Source organism: Cervus canadensis, chromosome 24, assembly GCF_019320065.1.
Source record: "Cervus canadensis isolate Bull #8, Minnesota chromosome 24, ASM1932006v1, whole genome shotgun sequence".
Classification (NCBI taxonomy): domain Eukaryota; kingdom Metazoa; phylum Chordata; class Mammalia; order Artiodactyla; family Cervidae; genus Cervus; species Cervus canadensis.
The window spans coordinates 4,552,952-4,579,310 of record NC_057409.1 but is presented as its reverse complement, the minus strand read 5'-3'; the positions used below and the strand labels follow the sequence as shown (position 1 = coordinate 4,579,310).

At 54.7% G+C, this 26,359-nt stretch overlaps 1 protein-coding gene across 3 annotated transcripts in view; it reads left to right on the top strand.

Annotated features, from left to right (window-relative positions):
* Positions 1 to 26,359, top strand: part of ECE1 (endothelin converting enzyme 1) — a 123,241-nt gene that overhangs the window by 86,961 nt on the left and 9,921 nt on the right. For all 3 annotated transcript variants that reach the window (XM_043444714.1, XM_043444713.1, XM_043444712.1), the window contains exons 5-14: positions 2,327 to 2,448; positions 3,423 to 3,569; positions 5,111 to 5,176; positions 6,297 to 6,488; positions 13,291 to 13,433; positions 14,816 to 14,930; positions 21,408 to 21,518; positions 23,041 to 23,139; positions 23,743 to 23,820; positions 25,298 to 25,401. In XM_043444714.1, the coding sequence (XP_043300649.1) occupies positions 2,327 to 2,448; positions 3,423 to 3,569; positions 5,111 to 5,176; positions 6,297 to 6,488; positions 13,291 to 13,433; positions 14,816 to 14,930; positions 21,408 to 21,518; positions 23,041 to 23,139; positions 23,743 to 23,820; positions 25,298 to 25,401 (1,177 nt within the window). The remainder of the gene's footprint in view (positions 1 to 2,326; positions 2,449 to 3,422; positions 3,570 to 5,110; positions 5,177 to 6,296; positions 6,489 to 13,290; positions 13,434 to 14,815; positions 14,931 to 21,407; positions 21,519 to 23,040; positions 23,140 to 23,742; positions 23,821 to 25,297; positions 25,402 to 26,359) is intronic.

Genomic DNA, 26,359 nt, shown 5'->3' with positions numbered 1-26,359 from the left:
CAGATCTGTGTGTCCCGAGTTGCCCAGTGCTTCCTCTGCACCCAGCCCGGCAGCCCCCACACCGTTGGAACGTAGTCAACGTTTGTGGGGAAATGAGCCGAGGTTGACCGCAGGGGTGTGGAGCCAGGAGAAAGGAAGTTTGAAGCAGAGAGGGAGGTCGAGGCATTTCGCCTCCTCCCAGCCAGCATTCAGGGTCGTATCTGACGGGTCTGCCTGGAACTCGCTGTAACGAGCATAACCAGGCTGTTCTTGGGAGTCTTTATTTGGGCCTCTTATCTCAGTGGCCTTGGAGTCATGGAGGAGGGTGATGCTAGGCCCTTCTGTGGGCCAGAGCACACAGAACGTGCCTCCCCTGATGCTGGTCTGGCATTTCAAGGTCACGGCCAGAGCCAGCTGTGGGCAGTGGGATGCTGGGCTGCTTCTGGGGTCTGGTGAGCAGTGATAGTTCTTCAAAAACCTAGCTCCTGGGGGATGTTGCCGCAGAAACGAGGCCCCTGGGAGGCAGTGGGAGCCCCCCACTTTGCATTCCCCGATGTTCTGCTTGGAGAGTCTGGGGAGCCGGGCAGCTCTTGCCCCATCTGCCCCACCCCCGCCCCCAGAAAGCTCTTCTCACGCTCCAGGAGGGCCCCGGGAGGCGCTCAGGCGTCTCCAGGGCTCAGCAGTGGTCCCCTGTGAGCTCTGGGGCTGTGTGAACCCTCTGCAGCCCCTCAGCATGCCCTGGACCTCCGTCTCCATGACTCCCTTCAAACTCCCGTCGCCGGTTCAGGGCCGTCTCCTTGACGGCAGCCAGACGGGGGTGCTGACGTCCTCGGCCAGTGGTCCCTGTGACGCTGTTTATGGTAAGCATTGGAGGGCAGGGGTGCGCTGCGGAGAAGGGCTGGGAAAGCTGATTAGACCGGTCAGGAAATGACTCCCGCCCTTGTGAAACCGGCTCCGCCAAACATTTCTTTTCTCCCAGGCCGTTTTACGCTTCCTTGCTTTGCCTCATCCTGTCCAGCTCCCCGCCCCCCAGCCAGACCAAATACCCTTTCCCTTCATTTCTGCCTGGTGAGTAACTTTTTGTCTTTCAGAACCAGCTCAAACAGTAGAACATCCTCTGGAGACCAACACCCCCAGCGCCCCCCCGCCCCCCGCAGGCCCTCCCCACTCCACCAAAGGGTGGGACCTTTCTGTAGGTGGCAGAACCATTTGCATTAGTGAACGCACACCCTGTCTTGAGGTCGCGTCTTTGCACGCCTGAGTCATCAGAGGCAAGAGTGGGTCTCGTTCATGTCTGTAAAACCTCGTGCCCAACCTGGTACCTGTAGGTGCTCAGCATTGAGGCCCTTCGTGAATGAATCTCTTAGGAGGAGCCTCGTAGGCAAGGTGGCCTCTGAGAGGCCTTGGCAGCTGAGTGCAGTGTGAGACCTTTTCTTTATGCGTTTCCTTGTTTAGTATTTGTATTTGTATTTATTATTTGTATTTATTCCTTCAAAAGGAAGCTCCATGGGGACGGGGGCATTGTCTTTTGTGTCCCCAAAGCTGGCACAGAGCCTGGCATAGAGTTAGCAACTAGTACCTGCTTTGTGAACGAATGGATAAAGTTCTGCCACAAGAGCCTTCATGGAGGAAGTGGGGTGTGGGGAATCGCCCCAGGAAGCAAAAGGAGGGGTTTCAGGGTCCAGGAGGAGTGAGGAGTGCCCCGGGGGAGCCAGATGAACAGACACAGACTGCCCCGTCACCTCCAGTGGGGCAGACAGGACCCTGCCCCTGCTAGGGCACATGCAGGAGCCTGGTCCTCCGTAGGTGGCGTCGGGACCAGGGCCCCGGGGGCAAGGAGAGGGGCCAGGGGTCCCTGGGTGAGACCCTGAGACGCTGCTCGTGGGGGTGGGGAGGGACATGGCAAAGGGCCTCTGTGTCAACTCGGGGTCAGACGAACCTGCCCAGCCCCTCTGAGGAAGGGCGCCGAAAGGCAGTCTGTGATGAGCGAGGCCTTTAAAGCACTGCCCAAGTCCAGTCTTGATCACAAGAGAGGCTCTCGGGAATCTGGGAAAAAAAAACCCAAGACAGGAGTCTGTCCCACACAGCAGGCCGGGGTGTGGGGCCACGTGCCGGCTGGCAGGGATGCCGACTCGTCTGCCGTCCAGGGACAGGTCTGAAGGCGTCCAGTGGAGGCGGGGCTTCCCCTGTGTGTGGCTGGCGGGAGTGAGGACCCCTCCAGCGTGCCCGCCACGGAGGTCACGCCTCTGCCCTGGCCCAGCTCGTCGCCTACACTGACAGGCCCTGCCGGGGCCGCCCAGCATGGGGACGGGGCTGTGCCGCCAACCGCTGTCCTTTGTCGTTCCAGAAAACTCCACGGCCAGCGTGAGCGAGGCAGAGAGGAAGGCCCAGGTGTACTACAGAGCCTGCATGAATGAAACCAGGATTGAGGAGCTCAAGGCCAAACCCCTGATGGAGCTCATCGAGAAGGTGCACCCCGGCCCCCGTCTCCCCCTGCCCCCGGCCCCTGCTTCCACCTGGCTTCCACCGCCAGGGCCCAGCCACCTCACACCTCACCCAGCTGGACCGTGGAGTCTGCTGACGTGTGTCAGGCTGCCTGAGTGTGTGTGCACATGTGTGCGTGCATCTCTGCATCGGTGGGGATGTCTGTCACGTGTGTGTGTGTGTGTGTGTCTGGGCATCTGTGAGCGGGGCAAGGGTTTCTCATTCTGGCTGCTTCTATTCCCTCAGAGGGGATGTTTGTGTGTGCAGAGGGGTGTGTCCTGCAAGGACCCGCAGAAACTTTGGGGTCAGGGGCAGAGCCCTCCCGCTGAGGAGGGCCACACTGACCCAGGCCCCCAGTCCCCCTTAGCTGAATGCCCTCCCGGGCACCGTCCAGTCAGCCTTGGAGGGACCCTGAGAGGAGCCACCCAAGCTGGCCACGCTGCCCAGCGCACACGGAAGGGTGGGCGTGGGTGTTCCTGGGGGCCTGCTGTTCCCCTGAGGCCCCCCTCCTAGGTGGGCTCCCGGGGCCCCTGAGGCAGGGTGGGGCACCGCGGACTGGACAGTCCTCCCCTTTGGCACAGGCCGAGAACACTGGAAAGTCCCAACTCAGAGAGAGACTCTATTAGACCTTAGCTCATCAACCTTGTAAAGAATATGGACCCATTTTTTTACGGGCGCAGTTGAATTTCTGCTTTAATAGGAGTTACATTCACACGATTGATTATTCAAAAATGAACAGATACAGGATGGGTCAGCCACCTGGGAAGCAGGCGCCATGTTCTCGTGACTCAGTGGTCAGAAACCCCCAGTGAAGACAGACCAGACCTCTCTTTTGCTCCTGAGGCCCAGAGAGGTCAGGGAACTGCAGAGGGTCATGCACCATGTCCACTGCAGAAGCAGAACCCGCGTCTGGTCTCCACACGCCTCATCCCCTCCCTGTCCCCTCTCCCTCCCCACAGCTCGGCGGCTGGAACATCACGGGGCCCTGGGACAAGGACAACTTCCAGGACACCCTTCAGGTGGTCACATCCCACTACCACACCTCACCCTTCTTCTCTGTCTACGTCAGTGCCGACTCCAAGAATTCCAACAGCAACGTGATCCAGGTGAGTGGCCTGGAGGTCTAGGGCGAGGACGGGCCTGACCTCCAGACCTGATTTGTGTTTAGCAAGTGGCAGGGTGGGGTAGGGTGCAGACCTGCCCTGACCAACAGGCTTCTGGTTTTTGAGCTTGGTGTCTCTGGCGGCTCCCCACTGAGGTTTATGGCACGGACATTGGCAAAGGGCAGGCTTGCCCTCCTTGGGTAGGTGGGGTGCCTGCAGTGCAGGTGAATTTGGGGGTTCCGATTGGTCCCTGTGGGCCCCAGGGGCGGCGGCAAGTCCTGGGCACGGCTGGAGCCACCTCCTGGTCACCCCACCTCTGTCTCTCCAGCCTTGGTGGCTCTGATTGGCATAGCTTTGAGTCCACCTCTTCCCACCAGAGCCTGCCCAAGACGGTCAGCACACCCAGGGGAGCCCCAGCCCTGGTCTGCCCACTCTCAGATGCAGAAGTGAGAAACCCAAGCTTCTCCTGGGTTTCTCCTCACGTCTACCACTCACTCACTGTGTGACCATGGGGGAGTGCCTCAACCTCTCTGGGCTGCAGTTTCCTTTTCAGTCAAACGAACTATAATAACACCTACTCCAGGCATGTCAGAGGGTGACCGAAGGCTCTCTCAGGAGCTATCAGGGATTGACCCTGCCTCCCTGCCCAGCACCCAGCAAGCCCTTCACGGGCACTCTCTCCTTGTACTCTTATCCCAGCTCTGAGGACTCAGTGGTTCCCCTGTCTTCCAGCTGAAGAAGCTGAGGATCAGAAAGGTTTGGTAGCTTGTCTAAAGTGACATAGCTCTGAGTGATTCTGAACCGCTCATTATCTTAGGAAGTGGTTAATTAAACAGACAGGGTCTGCAGAGCCTTGGAGTTTAAAGAGGAGGATGGCTCCGTCTGGCCCATGAGAAGGGCCCTGAACCCCTGCACTGACCACATGCGTCTGTCCCCTCATGGAGGGCCCATCCCAGGCGTGGCCCCTGATACCAGCCTGTGCTTCTGTGCACGCCCATCCCTCTGTTGCTATGTGCCTGCTGTCCCTGGGGCTGGTGGAGGCTGCGTGGGTATGTGTGCATGGGTATGTGTGTGCAGGTGTGCGTGCACAGGTGTGCGTGCATGGGTATGTGTGTGCAGGTGTGCGTGCACGGGTGTGTGTGCAGATGTGTGTGCACGGGTATGCGTGTGCAGGTGTGCGTGCACGGGTGTGCGTGCATGGGTATGTGTGTGCAGATGTGTGTGCACGGGTATGCGTGTGCAGGTGTGTGTGCAGGTGTGCGTGCACGGGTATGCGTGTGCAGGTGTGTGTGTGCCTGGATGTGCGTGCACGGGTATGCGTGCATGGGTATGTGTGTGCAGGTGTGCGTGCACGGGTGTGCGTGCATGGGTATGTGTGTGCAGGTGTGCGTGCACGGGTGTGAGTACATGGGTATGTGTGTGCAGGTGTGCGTGCATGGGTATGTGTGTGCAGATGTGTGTACACGGGTATGCGTGTGCAGGTGTGTGTGCATGGATGTGTGTGCATGACAGCAGATCCCCTCTCACCCCTCCTTTCTCTCCAGGTGGACCAGTCTGGCCTGGGCTTACCCTCAAGAGATTATTACCTGAACAAAACCGAAAACGAGAAGGTGGGTGTGCCTCTTCCGAGAGAGTGGCTCCTACCCAGCCCACCTCCCTCCGTGGTTCGTCCCCCTCGGTGACCCCTCAGTATCCACACCTCTGCAGGTCTTTGAAGCTAGAGAAGCATACAGGGTCCCTTACCTAGCAGTCCCTGGCAGGGGGGAGGGGCCTCAATTGTCCCCATTTTAGAGTGAGGCTCTTCCACGTTTTGCCCTGTGGGCGCAGTGGACAGGGACAGGTGTCATCTGTCCCCGTTCCAGAGAGAGGCAGATCTAATGGCCACTACCTCTGGCCTTCCTGGTGATCCTGCAAGTCCTGAATGCCTCTGAATGTCATTCCCCTCAGCTGTCATATGCATATTATTTTTCCCTGGCCTGTTTCAGAGGGGGAAATAAGGCTCAGAGATGCTGAGTGACCTGCTTAAGGTCACACAGCCGGCTGTCAGTGGTGAGGCTGAGATTCTCATCTAGATCCACTGACTCCAAACCGCCTACTTCCCACCCCTCCCCGCCCCAGCTGCCTCCCGTGATGTCCCAGGGAGACGTGGCCTGAGGTTCGTCATCTGTTCATTCACGATTCTACCCGCTTCTATTGCGCGAGTGCGTACTAAGTGCCTGATGCTGGGGAGACAGTGGTCTATAAGGCCAGCCTGCTTCCCGCCCCGTGGGGCTTCGAGTCTAGGAGAGGAGGCAGATGTTAAATAACTCACCAGCAGATTCGAGACATAATGAGCAATTGTGCTAAGGGAAGGGCGAGCTGAGAAGGTAACCTGAGGGTCTAATTCAGATCTGGGGGCCTGGCAGAGCGGGGTGGTTCAGAAGTAGTGTGTTCCAAGACGAGAACTGAATGCTGGCCCCACTGGTGGCTTTCATGTAACGAGCATCCCAGAGGGAGTGTGGGCTGCAACAGCAGAGACCGACCCACGTGGGGCCCTGGGTGGGCCTTATCCTGGGGGCCATGGGGAGCCAGTGAAGGGGTATGCTGCCAAAACCATTCCTGAAGCTGGTTTCCTGGGTAGAACCCCCAGCTCCCTGGCTGCCCGCCCAGGGCTGACCTGACTGGCCCCCGGCTTGTCCAGCGGGCAGCGGGTGGCAGCCGCTGATGGAAGTGGGGGGCTGGGTCCCACAGGTGCTGACGGGGTACCTCAACTACATGGTCCAGCTGGGGAAGCTGCTGGGCGGAGGGGCCGAGGACACCATCCGGCCCCAGATGCAGCAGATCCTGGACTTTGAGACGGCGCTGGCCAACATCACCATCCCCCAGGAGAAGCGCCGGGACGAGGAACTCATCTACCACAAAGTGACGGCAGCCGAGCTGCAGGTAGCCGAGCTGGCTGACTCGGAGGCTGGGGCGGTTGTGGGATTCAGGATGCAGGGCGCTGGGCTGGGGGCGTGGACACCTCCTTCACCAGAACAACCCCACGAAGCACAGGGGTGGTTGTTATCACCAATTCACAGATGGCACTGAGGCTCAGAGAGGTCGAGTTGCCGGCTGAAGGTCACACAGCCGGTGACGCCAAAGCTGGTCTCTTGCTGTATTCCAGGCTGCTTTTCTGAAACCGTAGTTAGCTGGGGAGAGTCTGTGCTCGTGACAATATTGAATCGTAGTGATTGGGCGTGTCCATTCTCTCAAGCTCCTTGAGCCTGGCACATAGCAAATAAACACAGCAAATAAATCTGATGTCACCTCCCTTTTACCAAGCCAGGAGGTTAGGTGACGTGCTCAAGGCCTCCAGGCTTCTAAGTGGCAGGGGAGCTGGGACCCGGACTCAGGCTTGGCTCACTGGAGCTCTGCTCTTGACGATACTCTTGACCATGACCCCTGCGGCCTCCTGGAGCTGTAGCAGGGTTGAGGTCAGCACTGAACGGCTCTCTACTGGGTGTAACCCATCTGAGAAGCCACTGTCTTCTCTGTAGATCAGTTCAGTTCAGTCCAGTTGCTCAGTCCTGTCTGACTCTTTGTGACCCCATGGACTGCAGCATGCCAGGCCTCCCTGTCCATCACCAACTCCTGGAGTTTACTCAAGCTCAAATCCATTGAGTCAGTGATGCCATCCAACCATCTCATCCTCTCTTTTCCCCTTCACCTCCTGCCTTCAATCTTTCCCAGCATCAGGGTCTTTTCCAATGAGTCAGTTCTTCGCATCAGGTGACCAAAGTATTGGAGTTTCAGCTTCAACATCAGTCCTTCCATTGAATATTCAGGACTGATCTTCTTTAGGATGGACTGGTTGGATCTCCTTGCAATCCAAGGGACTCTCAAGAGTCTTCTCCAACACCACAGTGTGAAAGCATCCATTCTTTGGCTCTCAGCTTTCTTTATAGTCCAACTCTCACATCCATACATGACTACTGGAAAAACCATAGCCTTAACTAGACGGACCTTTGTTGGCAAAGTAATATTTCTGCTTTTTAATATGCTGTCTAGGTTGGTCATAACTTTTCTTCCAAGGAGCAGGTGTCTTTTAATTTCATGGCTGCAGTAACCATCTGCAGTGATTTTGGAACCCAAAATAATAAAGTCTGTCACTGTTTCCACTGTTTCCCCATCTATTTGCCATGAAGTGATGGGACCAGATGCCATGATCTTAGTTTTCTGAATGTTGAGCCTTAAGCCAACTTTTTTACTCTCCTCTTTCACTTTCATCAAGAGGCTCTTTAGTTCCTCTTCACTTTCTGCCATAAGGGTGGTGTCATCTGCATATCTGAGGTTATTGATACTTCTCCCGGCAGTCTTGAGTCCTCTGTAGATCAGCCTCTACCAAAGTCTGCCCCCTGGTGGCTGCTTGGGACTTGCAGGTGATGAACTGGCCTCAATTCCTTCTTTCTTCTTTTTTTTTTTGTTTGTTTTTATTTACTTTTTTGGCTGCACGGGATCTTAGCTACGGCATGTGGACTCTTTGGTTGTGGCTTGCAAACTCTTCATGGCAGCATGTGGGATCTAGTTCCCTGACCAGGGATGGAGCCTGGATCTCCTGCATTGAGAGCATGGCGTCTTCACCACTGGACCCCCAGGGAAGTCCCCAATTCCTTCTTTCTGGTTCGTGGCTTGTAGACCTTCCCCCAGGCCCCAGGGTCATAGAGGAGTCAGCAGAAAGGCCTCAATCAATCCTCCTGTTTCCTGCCATCGCTTGGCTCCCCCCCCAGGAAGGATGTCCAGGCCACCTCTGCCCACCAAGTCCTGCCCATCCATTCAAGTTCAGCTCATTTTCTCTCCTTTTCGGAAGAACACCTAGACCCCTGCCCCCTTTTCTGTCTCCATCTCTCCCTCCAACAAGCGTCTGTAGGACCACGCTGGGACTGTGCTCTTGACCCGCTTCTGGATGAGCTGGGGACACCAGCGAGGAAGCAAGCTCAATCTCATTGCCTCGAGCTTTGTGCAGAAGAGGCTGAGCCTTGGGGCTGGGGCCGGGCAGAGTCAGGGAGGGTGCGTCTCACACAGGGGTGAGTGGGAGCCAGGCTGACCAGGTGTCCCAGGTGGGCACACCGCCCACACAAGCCTGGGGATGAGGGCCGGAGAGCCCGGCCTCCTTCTGGGTGCCAGCTGCCCTTCAGGTCCCCAGAGAAGCTGGCATCGTGGGGAGTGGTGCTGAGTGGGTTGTAATGGAGATCAGAGGCCTGTGCTGGGCACCATCTGGCACTGTTTTTCCCTCTCCGAGGCCAGGAAGTTGAGGGAGATGCTGTTTGCTGATGCAAGTTGATTTGGTTTCCTCCAACCGGTTCTCAGCCCAGAGGGGCTCCGGCGGTCCCTGTCCCCGATACAGTGGCTACGAAGCCTGAGAGTGGCTGAGAAAGCAGTCGCCCTGGGTGCATCTGCCCGAGTGGCCTGCTGGCTCCACCCCCAGATGGCCTTTCACCATTTCAACAGGCTTTTGCTCTGTTCTTCCAAGTAGAAAGGAAAAGCTTTTCCTCCCTCCCAGCTGCAGAACTCCCCGGGTGGGGAGGATTTTAGCAGAGGCAGCAGCCTGGAGTGGTGTGAGCAGAGGATTGCCCCAGCCCAGTCCCACCACCAGCCTTGGGCAAGTCACATAACCCCCTCCTCCTTGAGCCTTGGTTTCCTTCCTGATAAAATGGGCTTTGCTCGCTCATTCACACCTGCTGTGTTCCAGAACAGAGACAGATGAGGGGCAGATCCTACCCTCGTAAGGGGCGTGGTTCTTACCCACCCTTTTTTTTAAAGATTTGTTGTTTATCTATATTTTTGACCGCGCTGGATCTTCGTCGTGGTTCACCTTCTCTAGTTGCAGCTAGCGGGACTACTCCTGTGGTGCATGGGCTTCTCGCTGTGCTGGCTTCTCTTGTTAGAGCTCGCAGGCTCTAGAGCACAGGCTTAACAGTGTGGCACACGGGCTTAGCTGCCCCGTGGCATGCGGGATCTTCCCGGGCCAGGCAGGGAACCCCTGTCCGCTGCTGTGGCAGGCAGATTCTCAACCGCTTGACCACCAGGAAGGCCCAGTTCTTACCTTTAACTCACAGAATTTTTGGAGGCCAGGTTGAAAGGTATGGAGTGTCTCCAAGGGGATGGGTATATATTACAAAATGACGTCTAAGTGTTTAAAGAAGTGGTGGACACCTGAAGCCTGGTGTGCTGGATGAGAATCTGCCCTGCCCTGCCCATGGGGTTGCATGATGATGAGATGAGGCAAAGGCTGAGATGTCAAACTTTGCAGACTGGCCTGCAGTTCGAACATGCGACAGTCATCGTTCTTAGTACCGTTCCTGCGTCATCAGTGATGACAGCCCATGTCTCCGGCCCTAAACCAATTTGACTCATTTCACCCTTGGACAGGAGAGGATGTCTTTTTGTTCCTTGGTATCTGGAAATGTAGTCTTCTTCCTACACTTCAGGGGACTCAGGAGTGGGCGCCCCAGCCTTTCACAGTGTGGTTCTAAGAAGCCATGGCCAGAGCAGCAGAGTCTGAATTGAGGACCATGAATCAAACCTTCTGTGGCTTCTCTAAGGGGCATGAGGACCTTCCTATTCCTTCCTAGGACCTTCCATATCAAAAATTGACTGGGAATGAGCCCCATCCTCTGATCTAAATTCTCTAGCTGAGGTGGAATCTGGGAGCATGCGTTCTCTCCCTTTGCAAGCCTCCTTGAGCTGGGGGCTTGGTGACCAGCAGGACTTTTCTTCGGCAGCAAGTGTGGAAAATAGAGCTCATCTGTGTACCTCAAAGGCTTAGAGTCACAAGTGGAAGGTCCTGGTTGGTTAAAACAGCTGTCTCCATGGACACGGACCCAGGCACACGAGTTTTAAGTTAGGTGTTCGCTAAAACAATAAAGAGTGAAAATTTTGGTAAACAGCACACACCTTATTTCAGAGTGGTGGGAATTTACCTGCCCAGAACACCTGCTCTCCCTAAGGAAACAGGCTTGTGTTAAGTACATAGGGATTTATCATCACCTGTATCTCTACCCTGATCGGAGTCCCAGTCACCAGCAGTTGTATAAAGCTCTCGTTAATTGTGTAAACAGTGACATTTTGTCAACTTGACTGTTCTCCCAGGGGTCTTTGCCAGCAAGTCACACAGTCACATGGCACTAAGTGTTGGGCTCTGTCTGACCAGCTCACCTGGACACCATCACGTTTTGCAGCCACAGAAATTTGAGGGGGAGCCCCAGAGGTTACTTGCTTAAGGAGCTCCTGCCAGGAAAAGAGAGTGGAATGGACAAGCTGGGGAAAAAAGAAGCTCAATTTGTTGAGTAAGCCGTCCCAAGAGGCACTTGGCAGGGATTGTTGTCTCCATTGAAAGAAAGCCTGTGGAGCGACTTGAGGTCCCAGAGCTGGTTCATGGTGGGCACCCCAGTCCAGGTCTCACTCAGGACACGGCTCTTAATATTTATTTATTTATTTGGCTATGCTGGGTCTTAGCTGTGGCATGTGGGAACTAGTTCCCTGACCAGGGATTGAACCCAGGGCCCCTGCCTTGGGAGCATGGAGTCTTTGCCACTAGACCACCAGGAAAAAATCCCTGAGAGCCATTCGCTAAATGTTTCCCAGCTCACCACTGCCCACAGGACTGGCCCCCTTCTGTCCTCTGAGGTCCTTGCTCCCCAGCAGCTGAGCTGCCCTTTAAAACTAGAGAGACTGTCAAGTGGGAGGTTTCCATGGCTGCCTGTGTCACTGAAGGCATTATAAGTATTTACCAGCCAGTTATGGGTTCATCAGTGTAACAGGTTGAGTTCACTTTCTTAATTGATCTTCCTGTATGAAGGCCGTTTATAATGCAACTCTCACTTCCTTAATTTGTCTTTGCACTTTACCCATTTTCACGGGAACAAAGAACAGAATTTGGAATCAGTCCCAGGACCACTCTTGGGAGACTTTGAGCAATGATTGCAAAGCTAATCAATGATTATAATAACTAACATTGATTGAGTGCTTGCTCCATGCCAGATACCATTGATATTAGAAGCATTTTTACTGTAACACAGGATATGTAGTCCTGAAAAACCTTTCTTTCTGTAAAATTACAGAACTAAAAATAACAGAACATATGGGGGAAATAGGACCAGAGCAGACCATTTGAAAGTTGTGTAACTTGAGGACATCATGCTAAGTGAAATAAGCCAGTCACACAAGGACAAATACTGCATGGTTCCACTTATATGAGCTACAGAGTAGTCAGATTCACGGACAGAAGGTAGAATGGTGGTTGTCTAGGGCTGGGGGTTGGGGAGATATTGTTTAATAGAGTCAGTTTCAGTTTTGCAAGATGGAATCTGGGGATGGATGGTGAATGTACTTAATACCATAGGTAAGGTGGTAAATTTCACGTTATGTGCATTTTACCATAATTATTTAAAATGTAGCATGACTTTGTAATCAAAACACTCCCAAGACAGTAATTGGAACCTTGGGAGAGAGCTCGGCATGGCTGGAGGCTACCTGGGGAGTGGAATGGCGCTCCTGGCTGTGGACACCGAGACCCTGCAGACAGACAGACAGACAGGAGCTCTGTGTGTGAGTGGGCTGCCGTTCGGCGGGTCCAGGGCAAGTGCAGCCCTCTGGGAGCTGAGTTATGCAAAGCAGGCATGTGCCCCTGTGGGGACAGAGCCCTGGGTGCAGGTGTTCCTTTTAAATTTTCTTAAAATAGAGCCGACCGGCTTCCCGTGTGTGTCTCCCTTACTTGCTGCGGTTGACATCCTACACTTGCTTTTCCAGCTTCCAAGCCTGAGAAAAACTCCCCTGTGGACCAAAGCGCTCCACACGCTCTACGGCCATCATTCTTATAATTGACAATCATGTAGAGGACCGATCATATAGAAACTAATGAATGTTACAGAAGCACTTGCTGAGTTGAACAGACGAGGTTAAGTTGTTTAATCCCCACATTAACCCCATGGGATGGTTTCTATGAAGATAAGCCTCACTTTTCAAGATCCTGAGGCACAGAATGTGAAGCATTAGTCGCTCAGTCGTGTCTCTTTGTGACCCCATGGACTGTAGCCGGCCACAGACTCCTCTGTTCATGGAAATTCTCCAGGCAAGAATACTGGAGTGGGTTGCCATGCCTTTCTCCAGGGGATCTTCCCGACCCTGGGATCGAACCTGGGTCTCCTGCTCTGCGGGCTGATTCTTTACCGTCTGAGCCAGCAAGGAAGCCCTTGAGGCACAGGGGGCTTCATCAACGTACTTGAGATGACACAGCTAGTGAGAGTGTGAGCCCGGGCAGTTTGGCTCCAGGTTCTGCACACCCCCGTGACACTTCCCCCTGAGGCTGTTTCTTCATCAGTAAAGTGGGGATAATGGTGCCGACCACCCAGGCTTGTCGGGCAGCCTGGCTGAGCGAGGACGTGTGTCACCCGCAGTGGCTCCTGGCGTTGGAGGGCCCTGACCGGCAGCTGCTGCTTCCGTCCCCGTGTCTGCTCTTCTTCCACCTCAAGTGACCGTTGGGCGTTCGGCGCCTTGTATGGGTCCTTCTGTGTAACGGGACTCTGCCAGCGGTCAGCCGGCCTGGGCCTGACATCTGCCCAGTGCCCTCTCAGGCAGCGCCCGCTTCTCCCGCTTTGTCGGTGGGTGGGGAGAGGGGGGCTCCTTCTTCAGAAGAGCGACCTGGAGACCTGGGCTCTGAAGAGAGGCAGCCCAGCCAGAGTCACCCTGTCCGCTTTCCTTCCAGACCTTGGCGCCCGCCATCAACTGGCTGCCCTTCCTCAACACCATCTTCTACCCCGTGGAGATCAACGAGTCAGAGCCGATCGTCATCTACGACAAAGAATACCTGAGCAAGGTGTCCGCCCTCATCAACAGCACAGACAGATGGTGAGGGCACCCAGCGCCCGGGGACGGGCCCCTCTGCTCAGCCAGGACAGGGGCACACTGACCCGGGACGTCGGCCCGCGGGCTGGCTTTTTTTTAAACATTTATTTGGCTGCGCTGGGTCTTAGTTGCAGCACTTGGACAGTTTTAATTGCAGTATGTGGCATCGAGTTCCCCAACCAGGGTTCGAACCGGGGCCCCTGCTTTGGGAGTACAGAGTCTTAGCCACTGGACCACTGGGGCAGTCCCCTGGGCTGGCTTTTCTGAGAGGCTGCAGGGCACACTGTATCCTCCACCGGCCCCCTTGGTAGCCTGGGGCACATTTCTTTCCCTTCATCGGGTTCATCGTCCTCATCCATGAAGTGAAGATACAAATAGCACTTACCACGCAGGGTTGTTGTGAGAATTGAGTGAAACAATTGGTGTGAAGTGTGTTAACACAGTGCCTGACCCCGAATGGGACTCAGTAAATGTTCGCTAACACTTTTAGTTAATATTTATGATTGTTTTTAATTTTAAAGATTTGTTGAAGGGAATTCCCTGATGATCCAATGGTTAGGACTCTGGGCTTCCATGGCAGGGTCCCAGGTTCAATTCCTGGCCAGGGAGCAAAGATCCCAAGATCCTTGTGGTATGGCCAAATAAAAAGGACGTGTTATAGAAAATTTTTTAAACTACAGAAAAAAAGCAACAAAAATTAAAATTACCCAGAGTGCTGTTGTTGATCTTATGGGATGTGTGTGTGTATGTGTTTGTGTGTGCATTTGTAGAGAGAAGCATGGATATATAAGTGAGAGAAAGAGAGAGATAGATGTTCTAATACATAGTTCCTTTTTTTCCCCATCATTGTGACCACATGGATAGTTTGCCTTTCCTTAACATTTGTCATAAACATTTCCGCATGTCAACCCAGGCCCTCTGCACATCTCATTTTTCATAACTCCATGATAGTTCATCGAGTATAAATATGATTATTTGTTCGCCATTCCCTGTTGTCAGACATTTAGGTTGGTTCCAGTTTAAGGCTGGATGTTCATTATAGTGAACTCCCTGTGTGTGTGAAGGTGACTTGCCTACAAAGGTGATATCAGCCCCTGATGACTATCTGCGCTCCGGGGGCAGGGGCAGTGAGAGCTCCCATTCATGGAGACTTGGGTCCGGCCGGTCAGAGCGTCCTTTCCTGCCCACCTGATTCTTAGGCCCTTTTCCCATCTCTGGCCTCCTGGCCAGGACACCCTCAAGCTTTGGAAGTGGCCACCCCTCCCCTGCTTTGGCCGAGCGGCACCCACCATCCAGCGTGCGTGTCTGTGACCCCTCGAGGTCAGTGGGGGGCTTGCTGCGTCCGGCCCCGGGCACGTCTGAGCCTGTCTGTGCTCCCGCTGCAGCCTGCTGAACAACTACATGATCTGGAACCTGGTGCGGAAGACAAGCTCCTTCCTCGATCAGCGCTTCCAGGACGCCGACGAGAAGTTCATGGAAGTCATGTACGGGACCAAGAAGGTGAGCCTGTCGGCGGGCGTTTCCCCCACTCACGCGGAGCGCCTGCTGGGCACCAGGCCCTGAGCTCACAGGAAGGGAGGTGCCAGGCTGCGGAGGAAGAGGGCCGCCCCAGGGGTCCGCCCTGGTGTCCGCCAGCGCGTGGGAGGGGACCTGAGGCAGCGGGGTGGCCAGGAGCCCCCAGGAAGGGGCGGTTACACTGAGTCTTCAGGTATAAGGGCTTCCTTCCCAGGAGGCTCAGCGGCCAAGAATCCGCCTGCCAAGGAGGAGACTTGAATTCGATCCCTCGGTCGGGAAGATCCCCCAGAAGAAGGAAACGGCAACCCACTCCAGTATTCTTGCCTGGGAAATCCCATGGACAGAGGAGCCTGGCGGGCTACGGCCCACGGGGTCGCAAAGAGTCAGACACGACTAAACTACAAGTATAAAGTAGACCCAGAGGTTTAGCTAATTTACCGCAAAAAGTGGCTTTGGTTCTCTCGCTGCTGACTTCTCAGGTGCGATGGTTCTAAGGCTTTCCTCGTGTAAGAGCACTCCCGTGACTGTCACATCCCTGCAGAGTGGGTACCACCCTCAGCCCCCTTTTACACAGGGGCTCTCCACCTCCAGTAATCCTGCTTCTTCCCCGTACATATAAAACCCTTGGAGCAGCCCCCCTGACTCCTGGAAAGTACGACACCAGTGTCCACCGATGTTATTCTCCTCCCAGACCCCAGTTCGGGGGGTCTCTGCTACTGTAAATGCCCCACTGTGACCCCTGCCCGCCAGCTACTTCCACCTTCTCCAGGAAGCGGAGGTCATCTCTGTCTGTCGTGGCCACCTGCTGTGTGCCCACTGGCCCGTGCCACTGTGTGCTCCGAGCCCAGTGTGTCCACACTGAGGTGGGGGCTGTGCTCGAGGCCCCCGTGTCTGCTGAGGGAGCTGGTAGAAACGGATCAGCCCTCGCAGGTGCGGAGGGGACCCCGAAGCCGAGAGGTACCCCAGCCGCAGAGCAGGAGAGGCTGGAGAGCCAAGCCTTTGGCCAGCGCGCCCTGCCCCCACCCAGGACCACAGCTTGCAAGCCCCCAGGGGGCGGGCACAGCTGGCTCCCCTGGGCTCTGCCCCGCCACCCCGCCCAGGGTCCAGGGGGAGTGGGCAGGGCCAGATCAGGACTCAGGGGATGGCAGGATGTGGGTCTCAAAGTTCATCCTGGGGCAGGGTTCTCCGTGTCCCTCTCTCTGGTGGGAAGGGGGCTGAGGAACAAGCCCTGATCCTGAAGAGAGGGGCTTCCTCAGCCTGAGGGCCGCCCTGGCCCTGCAGGGAAGGGAGGGGAAGAGCTGGCTGCCCTGCCCGCCTCCCTGTTCCAGCTGCTCCTCCTGCTCTGGGCCAGCCCTGGAGGAGTGCCTGGGTCCAGACCTGAGCAGGCCGGGACTCTGTGCCCTGCAGCCCTGGGCCTCCCGGGGGCCTTTATACAGGAGGGGCCTGACCAGGACCCGGCATGGCGCTCACTGAGACGGCCCTGTGTGTGGAGCACACACCTCCACCATTGCTTTCCCCCCGCCCCTCGGGTTACAGATGAGAAAACGGAGGCTCAGGGAGATCAGGGCTTTCCCTCGTCACCCTGCAAGGAGGCCGTCAAGCTCAAATTCAAACCCAGACCTGGATGACTACAAATTTTAGTATATTTGGCTACCCACTACTAGTAACAATAAATAAAAAGTAGCCTTGTTGGATGTTTGCCCTTATAGACATTATCTCCCCCAAGTTCCTACAGTAGTGCTCTGTGTTGGAAACTACTACCATCATCCCATTTTACGGATGAGGAGACCGAGGCTCAGTGAGGCAAAGGGACTTATTCAGAGTCACACAGCTCCTAAGTGGAGAAAGTGAAAGTGTTTGCAACCCCATGGACTATTGTATAGTCCAGGCTCCTCTGTCCAAGGGATTCTCCAAGCGAGAATACTGGAGTGGGTTGTCATTCCCTTCTCCAGGGGTTCTTCCCAACACAGGGATTGAACCCAGCTCTCCTGCATCGCAAGCAGATTCTTTACTGTCTGAGCCGCCTGGCAGTTCCGTAAGTGGAGAGTGGTTTTCAAACCCAGCACGTCTGATTCCACAGCCTGTCCTTCTAAGCTCTGTACCACTCAGCTTCTGCTCTGCAGGAACCAAAAGTCACGACTGAGCGTCCTGAGAGTTGCCAGGGGCAGCAGGTGGGGAGGGCAGAGTGAGCAGTTGTCAAACAGGTAGAGAGTTTCAGATCTGCAAGGTGAGAAGTTCTGGAGATGGGTTGCACAACCGGTAAATATAACACTGCCGGACTTTATGCTTAGAGTCCCCTGGGCCAGGCTAAGTGCAGCTGCCGCTCTGACCAATGAGACGCTGAGAGCTGGTGGGACACGCGCAGGCCTGGGCAGAGGCAGGGGCGGCTGGGAGACCCTGAAGGTGCGAGGCTCTGGGCCGGGGGTCGCTGGATGCCCCCGGGTGGAGGGATGGAAGATACTGCCTATCTGTTTCTCCTTCTCCAGCCCTCCTCACCCCCCCGTCATGACTGCTTCTGGGTCCTGGCCGGGTCTGCCCAACTTATGTCCAGCACAGCTCAAATCACAGCTCTACTGTGTGACCTTGGGGAGTCCTGGTGCCTCCGAGTCTCCGTTTTCTCATCTGTTCTTTGGGATCATGCCTGACCTCATCTCACAGGACCCTGGGGAATGGCCTCCATGTGGGAAAACACTTTTAATTTCCTACAGCTTTATAGAGCGTCCTGTTGTCCATCGGTATAGGGAGATAACAACGCAGAACTTTGCGTCAGAAGATCTGAATTTACAACCACACAGCCTTTTTAATATAAAGTTTTATTTATGTACTTTCGGCTGCTCCGGGTCTTCCGTTGCTGTGTGCAGGGGCTTTCTCTAGTTGCAGTGCTCCGATTTCTGGCTGTGGTGACTTCTCTTAGTGGGGAGCATGGACTCTAGGTACACAGGCTTCAGTAGCTGTAGCACACAGGCTTAGTTGCCCTGTGGCATGTGGGATCTTCCTGGACCAGGGATTCAACCCGCGTCCCCTGCCTTGACAGGCAGATTCTTTACTGCTGGACCAGCAGGGAAGTTCCTAACCACACAGTTCAGTTCAGTTCAGTCGCTCAGTGGTGTCTGACTCTTTGCGACCCCATGAACTGCAGCACGCCAGGCCTCCCTGTCCATCACCAACTCCCGGAGTTTACCCAAACCCATGTCCATTGAGTCGGTAATGCCATCCAACCATCTTATCCTCTGTTGTCCCCTTCTCCTCCCGCCCTCAATTTTTCCCAGCATCAGGGTCCAAGAGACTCTCAAGAGTCTCCTAACCACACAGCCTTGGGCAAATCACTTCATTAGATCAGGGAGTTTAGTCTTTTTCTCTGTAAAATGGGATAACTCATCACTGCCCTGTTTACCAGCGGGCTGACTGGGAGTACGCAGGGGGATCCGCACAAAGTCTGCTCTAAAGGGTACCACATTCCACAAAGGAGCACAGAGAGAACCTGCCTCGTAGGGTTGTATGAGGGTTCTAGGGGACAGGGCCCAGAATCCAGTGCAATTCAGTCACTCAGTTGTGTCTGACTCTGCGACCCCATGGACTAGAGCACGCCAGGCCTCCCTGTCCATCACCAACTCCTGGAGTTTACTCAAACTCATGTCCATTGAGTCAGTGGTGCCATTCAACCATCTCATCCTCTGTCGTCCCCTTCTCCTCCTGCCCTCAATCTTTCCCAGCATCAGGGTCTTTTCTAATGAGTCAGTTCTTCGCATCAGGTGGTCAGAGTATTGGAGTTTCAGCTTCAGCATCAGTCCTTCCAATGAACACCCAGGACTGATCACCTTTAGGATGGACTGGTTGGATCTCCTTGCAGTCCAAGGGACTCTCAAGAGTCCTCTCCAACACCACAGCTCAAAAGCATCAGTTCTTCGGCGCTCAGCTTTCTTTATAGTCCAACTCTCACATCCATACATGACCACTGGAAAAGGTCCGTATAGCTTTGACTAGACGGACCTGTGTTGGTAAGGTAATGTACCCAGTAGACGTTTAATAAGCATTAACTACTGTTGCTGATGCTGTTAAGCTTGTTGTGCGTCTGCTTCTTCCCCCAGATGTTCTGGGTGCTTCAGCTGAGCTACTTGAGGGCAGGACCTAGCACTGTCAGGGTACAGCTGAACTGCTCAGAGAACACTGGCTGTGTGAATTAATGAGCACAGACATGAACGGATGGGTTAATGCAGAGAATCTCCTGAGAAGACAATGAGTAAGAATTGTTCCATCATTCAGCTGCCCCAGCCTGGAGCCTTCACAGAACCCAGGAGCTACAGTCCTCTGGTCCTGACCTCCTGAGTGATCGGCCTCTGCAACTGGGGCAGGTGGGGCACATGGCTGGGGGAGTTTAAGTGGATTTAACAGCCAGGAAGTGAAAGAACTTAGGAAAGGCTGGAGGGCCTCTTTCTTTCTTCCCTCTGGTGTTTAAGAAACTTTTAAACTAAAGCATAATTTGTTGTTGTTTTTGTTTGGTGGCTAAGCCCTGTCTGACTCTTCTGGGACCCCACGGACTATAGGCCATCAGGCTTCTCTGTCCATGGGATTTCCCAGGCAGGAATACTGGAGTGTGTTGCCATTTCCTTCTCCAGGGGATCGTCCCAACCCAGGGATGCAACCTGAGTCTCCTGCTGGGCAGGTGGATTCTTTGCTGAACCACCTGGGAAGCCCAACTCTAATTTACATACAAGCAGATGGGGAAACAGTGGAAACAATGAGAGACTATTTTGGGGGGGCTCTAAAAATACTGCAAATGGTGACTGCAACCATGAAATTAAAAGACACTCCTTGGAAGAAAGTTATGACCAATCTAGACAGCATATTAAAAAGCAGAGACATTACTTTATCAACAAAGGTCTGTCTAGTCAAACCTATGGTTTTTCCAGTAGTCATGTATAGATGTGAGAGTTGGACTATAAAGAAAGCCAAGTGCTGAAGAACTGATGCTTTTGAACTGTGGTGTTGGAGAAGACTCTTGAGAGTTCCTTCGACTGCAAGGAGATCCAACCAGTCCATCCTAAAGGAGATCAGTCCTGAATATTCATTGGAAGGACTGATGCTGAGGCTGAAACTCCAATACTTTGACCACCTGATGTGAAGAACTGACTTGTTAGAAAAGACCCTGATGCTGGGAAAGATTGAGGGCAGGAGGAGAAGGGGGCGACAGAGGATGAGATGGTTGGATGGCATCACCGACTCGATAGACATGAGTTTGAGTAAACTCCGGGAGTTGGTGATAGACAGGGAGGCCTGGTGTGCTGTGGTCCATGGGGTTGCAAAGAGTTGGACATGACTGAGTGACTGAACTGAACTGATTGGGCTAAAAATGTGTACATTGAGTATGCAGTTCAGTGAGAGTTGACAAGTGAAATCACTCCTGCTACCACCAGCCCAGTCAAGGTAGAGAGCGTGTCCATCACCCATGTGTCCAGAGTCCTCTGTGTAGGAGGTTCCCTTGCACCCCCATCGGTCCCTCCACCAGCCCTGCCCCACCCAGAGGTGGGTGTAGATGGAACCACACACTGCGTGGGCTTCTTTTGCTCAGCATAACGGCAGTGGAATTCATCCACATTGTGTCTATCCGTCGCCCCTTCTCCTTTTGTTGCCAAGTGGTGTGCTGTTGTATAAAAATACCACATTTTGTTTATCCATCTGCCTGTCGACGGGCATTTCATTTGTTTTCAGTTGATGGCTATTATGAAGCAGGCTACCCTGAGCCTGGGTGGTTTTCACCACCTGTTCTTCCTAGTTAAGAGGACCCGGCTTCCTCTGCAGCGCGGGGGTAGTGTGAGCAGGGCCACCGCTTGTGGTCACGCGGACTGGGTGGGTGAGCGGGCAGCGCTGACCCCAGCCTGGGTGCTTGCCCCCAGGCCTGGCTCCGTGAGGCTTCAGCCCAGCTGACCCGTCTCCAGCCTCCAGCATGTCCTGTGGGCTGGCGGGCTTGTGGGTGAGACCGAGGTCGGATGAACACGTCCAAGTCCCACAGGGTCCCGGTGGCAGCTCTTTCTCCAAGAGGCTTTAAATGGGGCTGCAGCCCTTCTGGGGTTTTCTGTTACTTGGGGGGTAGAAAGGGAACTTCCCAAGGTTCTTTGCGACCAGGATCCTTAGCATCCTCCAGGAGAGAGGAGTGGCGTGGGGTATGGAGTCCGGCATGTCATGGTTCCGGCTGCGGGGGGCCTCTGGACCAGCGGCTTCCCCTTGCGGACTGTCTGTGTCCTCATCTGCCTCCCAGGTCTGTTTTGGTGGCTCTGTAGGACATATCGGCATCTGTGGAGCGCTCTGCAGGAAGCGATGGATAGCAGGGATTAGGGTGATCCCCTAATAACTTCCGCTGGGTCAGGAAAGGTCTCCCTCCAGTTCTGGACGGAAGCACGGACCCCACTGTCCCACCTCCCGGACAGACAGTGCCAAGTAACGCCTCTGACTTGTGTTTTCCAGACATGTCTTCCCCGCTGGAAGTTTTGCGTGAGTGACACAGAGAACACCCTTGGCTTCGCCCTGGGCCCCATGTTCGTCAAAGCGACCTTTGCCGAGGACAGCAAGAACATAGTAAGTGCCCGCCGCACACGGAGGCCGTGACGTCACACCCGCCACCCCTGTGAGCCTGCCAGGCCGCGCTCTCATCCGCTCTGGACCAGCCCTCCCCCGGGCCAGGGCTCCAGCCCTAACTCCAAGGTTCCATTTTCTAAAGCCTTGCGTAATCTGAGTTACCTACAAGAGAGAGCATGATCACAGTGGCCGGTCCTTTGTCTGTGGGATTTCATATAGTCCTCCTGGCTTCCCAGGGAGGCTGGTCTAGCCGTCTCCACCTCCAAGGGTAGGCAGGGCCCAGAGAGGTCATGTTGGCAGGACAGCTTGACATGAAGTGATGGCGGGCAGAGGACTCCCGTGGCTGAGCATCTGGAGACAGCCGGGCCCCAGCCCGGATGCCGGCTTTATCTCTTCCTGGTGGGGGGTCTTGGGACAATACTCTGACCCCATGGACATGGAGGTGGGTGCGCCCGTCCTGCAGGCGGAGACTGAATGGCACTGTGCACGTGGAGAGCAGCTGGCGCAGAATACGGGCTTAGGGAGCGGTGGCTGCTACGTCATTCTTCTTGTGGTTCAGCCGCTCACTCGTGTCCGACTCTTTGCGACCCCACAGACTGCAGCGCGCCAGGCTTCCCTGTCCTTCACCACTTCCCAGAGTTTGCTCAAACTCATTTCCATCCAGCCGGTGATGCCATCCAACCATCTCACCCTCTGTCGTCCCCTTCTCCTCTGGCCCTCGGTCTTTCCCAGCATCAGGGTCTTTTCCAAAGAGTTGGCTCTTCGCATCAGGTGGCCAAAGTATTAGAGCGTCAGCTTCAGCATCAGTCCTTCCAATGAATATTCAGGACTGATTTCCTTTGGTCCCATTTTTATTACTAACTTTAACTGCACAGATTTTTATTTGCAGTCAGAGGTTAGCAGACTGACTCAAACCTCTTACGTGACCTTCCTGTTAGTGGCTGATGCAGATTCTGAGTCGAGTTCTGTCTGTGTTCAGTCTGTCTGCTCCTCCTGCTGCCCGACTCCCCCTTCCTCTGCTCCGGAGTCTTTTTCAGCCTCTGGATCTGCTTTTGACATTCATCTCCAGCCTGAACAGAATCTTTCTGGAACCACCCCTCAGAACTCGGCTTCTCTAGATTTTAAAGCCCAGTCCATCCGAAAGGAATTCCATCATCCGATACCTCTGAGAACAGCTACATGTCCTAACATCTCTGAAAAGAATCACAGGGCATGGTGCTCAGTAAAGGCACTGATAAGTCCTGCCATAAGAGTCTTTTCCAGTGTTCCCAGACCTTGCCCTGAGTGTAAGTGACCAGGGAGCCCTGTTTATAGAAATCCGCCTCATCTCACAGGATGCTAGCATTCAGAGGAAGGAGGTTGGGGGACCGTGGCTGTGGACCCCCTTCCTCAGCCCAGCACCTCGGAGCATGAGGCCTGGAGCCAGGATCTGAGTTCAGGCTCTGGCCCCGCGGCATCCTTCTCCAGGAGATGCCCGCTGCCCATGGGCAAGGTCAGTGCCCACACCTGACTGTCTCCTTAGGCCAGCGAAATCATCCTGGAGATCAAGAAGGCATTTGAAGAGAGCCTGAGCACCCTGAAGTGGATGGATGAAGATACTCGGAAATCGGCCAAGGAAAAGGTGAGGCTGGCCGGGAGCTGGGAGGGGCCCCGCACAGAGGGCAGCGACCTCAGAGGAGGAGGTGGACGAAGGAGGGGCTGGCTCTATCCGGTGAGCCCACCACGGATGCCGCGGGCAGTCCAGTGCAATGGGGGGAGAGCCGTGAACATGTGGCTCGGATTAATGACTGGGTGGAAACAGACCGTGCTAAGTGTGCAAGGGAGGGACTTCCCTGGTGGCCCAGTGGCTGAGACTCTGCGATCCCAGCGCTGGAGGCCCGGGTTCAATCCCTGTTTGGGAAACTGGATCCCTCGTGCTGCATCTAAGACCTAGCACAGCCAAATAAATATAATTTTTAAAAAAATATGTGCAAGGGAGAGGTGCAGAGCGACGTGACGGTGGATTGGACATGGTCCAGAGCAGCAGGGAGGCCACGGAAAGCTTCCCGGGAGAGCTGACATTGAGGCAGAGATGCCAAGGATAAGCAGAAGTTAGACAAGAGAAAGGGCCGTGAAAGCCCTGCGCGGGGAGGAGCCTGGCCACTTTCCCTGGGCCCCGACCTTGAGCCCGCCACCCACAGAGCCCTGCTGGGCGCTCACTGTCCTCCGTGTCTCTCCTGCCCAGGCGGACGCGATCTACAACATGATAGGGTATCCCAACTTTATCATGGACCCCAAGGAGCTGGACAAAGTGTTCAATGACGTGAGTGGCTCCCTTGCCTTCTGCCCCCTTGCATTCCTGAAATGCCCCTGGGGGGCAGGGATAGGGCAGAGGCTGATGTGGATGGGCTGGTGGAGGCACCATGACTGTCAAGACGTCAAGTGGTGTGGGGTCTGGGGATGAACTGGGCACCAGGGGGCCAATCTCTCCTCCTTCCTCCCTGGGGCCAGCCGGTGGCCCCTGCCCCCCAGGACCCACCAGCAGCCCTTGGCCAGCACAGCACAGTCCGCTCCATTCAGTGAGTGGGAGTTAATGGGGGAGGGGGGCAACCAGATCACAGAAGGCGTAGAGATGATCTGCATCCCTAAAAGCATCAGAGTGGAGCCCCTATACCTGCCAGCCCCCAGAGAAACCTGGACCTGCCTCCTGTCCCCCGGCTTCTCCCCACCCCCCCAGAGAAACCTGGACCTCTTGTTCAGACCTTGAAATGCTAATGGAAAGGAAGAAGCTTAAACCCCAGATACATGTTTAAGCTTAATTCAGGCAGCAGGGTAGTTGATACGTCCCTGGTGGTTAGAGCTTTGGGCAAATCACTCCGTTAAGTGGATTGTGCTTCTGCCCTGAACGTTTTATACCATGTAATTGAAATTTGTGAATTCAGGCATTTGTGAAATTATAATAACCTCTCATTATGGTTATATTTAAAACCTAAGAATATGAAAATTACGGCTGAGAATATGGGACTCATCCACAGCCTTTTTCCTTGAGAATAATTTTAAATGCTCCAGGGTATCATGATACAAGATGAGGGGCTCCTGGAGACAGCCCAGGCAGACCCCGTCTGGATTAGAGTCTGGACCCCAAGCGCCTGGCCTTTCACTGGAGCCCTGATGTAAAGAGCAGGCCTGAGAGAGAACCTCACACCTGTGGCAAGAGCCAAAAGGCCAGGCTGAGTGGGGAAGAAGGGGTGCAGGCCTGCCTGCGCCCTGATAGTTCACAGATCCCCCTGGATTTATGATATCTGTGCTGGCCTGTGTGGCAGCTACTAGCCACAGATCTCTACTTTTGTGAATTAAAATCAATTAATTCATTAAATTAAAAGGTTGCAGTCACCACATTTGAAATGAGCCAGAGCCACATGCGGCTGATGTCGACCATATCTGACAACACACGCGTAGAACCTGGCCATCATTGCAGAAATTTCTGGACCCTGCTGGACATATTGCCCACCCAAGGCCCTGGCACAATGGCAGGGGCTTCCTGTTGCCCCGAGGCCCTGCTGGGCCGCCCCAGGTGAAGCTCTTAGTGTGTCCTTGAAGGGAGAGGATGCCAGCCCCCGGCCAGGATGAGGGCCAAGGAAAGAGCCTCAGCCTGCAGCCCCGAGCCCCCCGTTTTTGTCTGCCCTGCGGACCAGTGCCCCGGCCACGTGGGGTTTCAGCTTTCTCGGTTTTAGAAGACGGGGTTTGCGTCCGAGGACCCGAGCGTGCTCTGACCCTGTGGCTTGCTCCCTCCTGCATAGTACACCGCCGTGCCAGACCTCTACTTCGAGAACGCCATGCGGTTTTTCAACTTCTCCTGGAGGGTCACTGCTGACCAGCTCCGGAAAGCGCCCAACAGAGATCAGTGAGTCCCTGGGCCTCGCTGGGGGGACGTGGGCTCCCGCAGGGGGGTGTGGGGCCCAGCGCTCCTCCAGCCTGAAGCGTGTGCGGGGATGTAGCTGTCCTGCCGGCCCTCTGGGGTGTGGGGACTGCTGTTATCCCGCTCGGCTGCCAGGAGCCAGGGTCAGCCTGAGTCCCTGTATCCTTAGTGTCCGGCCTGTTGGCAGAGGGGGGTCCACCTGACCTCACTGCCCAGCTCTGCCACTGCGGTGTTCAAGCCTTTGCTTCATTGTCTGCAGATAAGATGTGTGTGTGTGTGTGTGTGTGTGTGTGTGTGTGTACACGTGCACGCGCTCAGTTGTGTCTTGACTCTTTGCAACCCCATGAACCAATGCCCACCTGGCTCCTCTGTCCCCGGGATTTCCCAGGCAAGAAGACTGGGGTGGGTTGTCAGCTGCTACTCCAGGGGATCTTCTCGGCCCTGGAATCAACCCCGCTTCTGTGTCTCCTGCGTGGCAGGCTGATTCTTCACTTGCTGAGCCTTCAGGGAAGCCAAAAGGGTGGAAGCCGCTTCTTTCTCTTTGCCCCTGGTTCCCCCTTGTGGACAACAGGGGTTAGAACATCTCTGTTTCCTCTTTTCTGTCTTCAACCACAGTACACCCTAAACATACAAGAAAGTGGTCTTTTATTTCCAGAATATGCTGCAGGCACTACCCCAGTGTTGTGAATTTACTAGAAGTCTTTTAGCTTAAACTTTTCCGTTTAAATTAAGTCTCCTACTCATTAATGTATCCATGCTTAATGCATCTCTGTGGGACTCACCTGGAGGAGACATAGTGGCCAGCTAGGCTCTCGGAGAAAATATCCTTTCTGTCTCACTCCACTCCCCACTGGTCCTTCATATCAGAACAATCATTGGGAGGCCAAATTTTTCATTAATATCTACCATCAGAGCCTCTTCTATGCTCAAAAAAATCATTGAA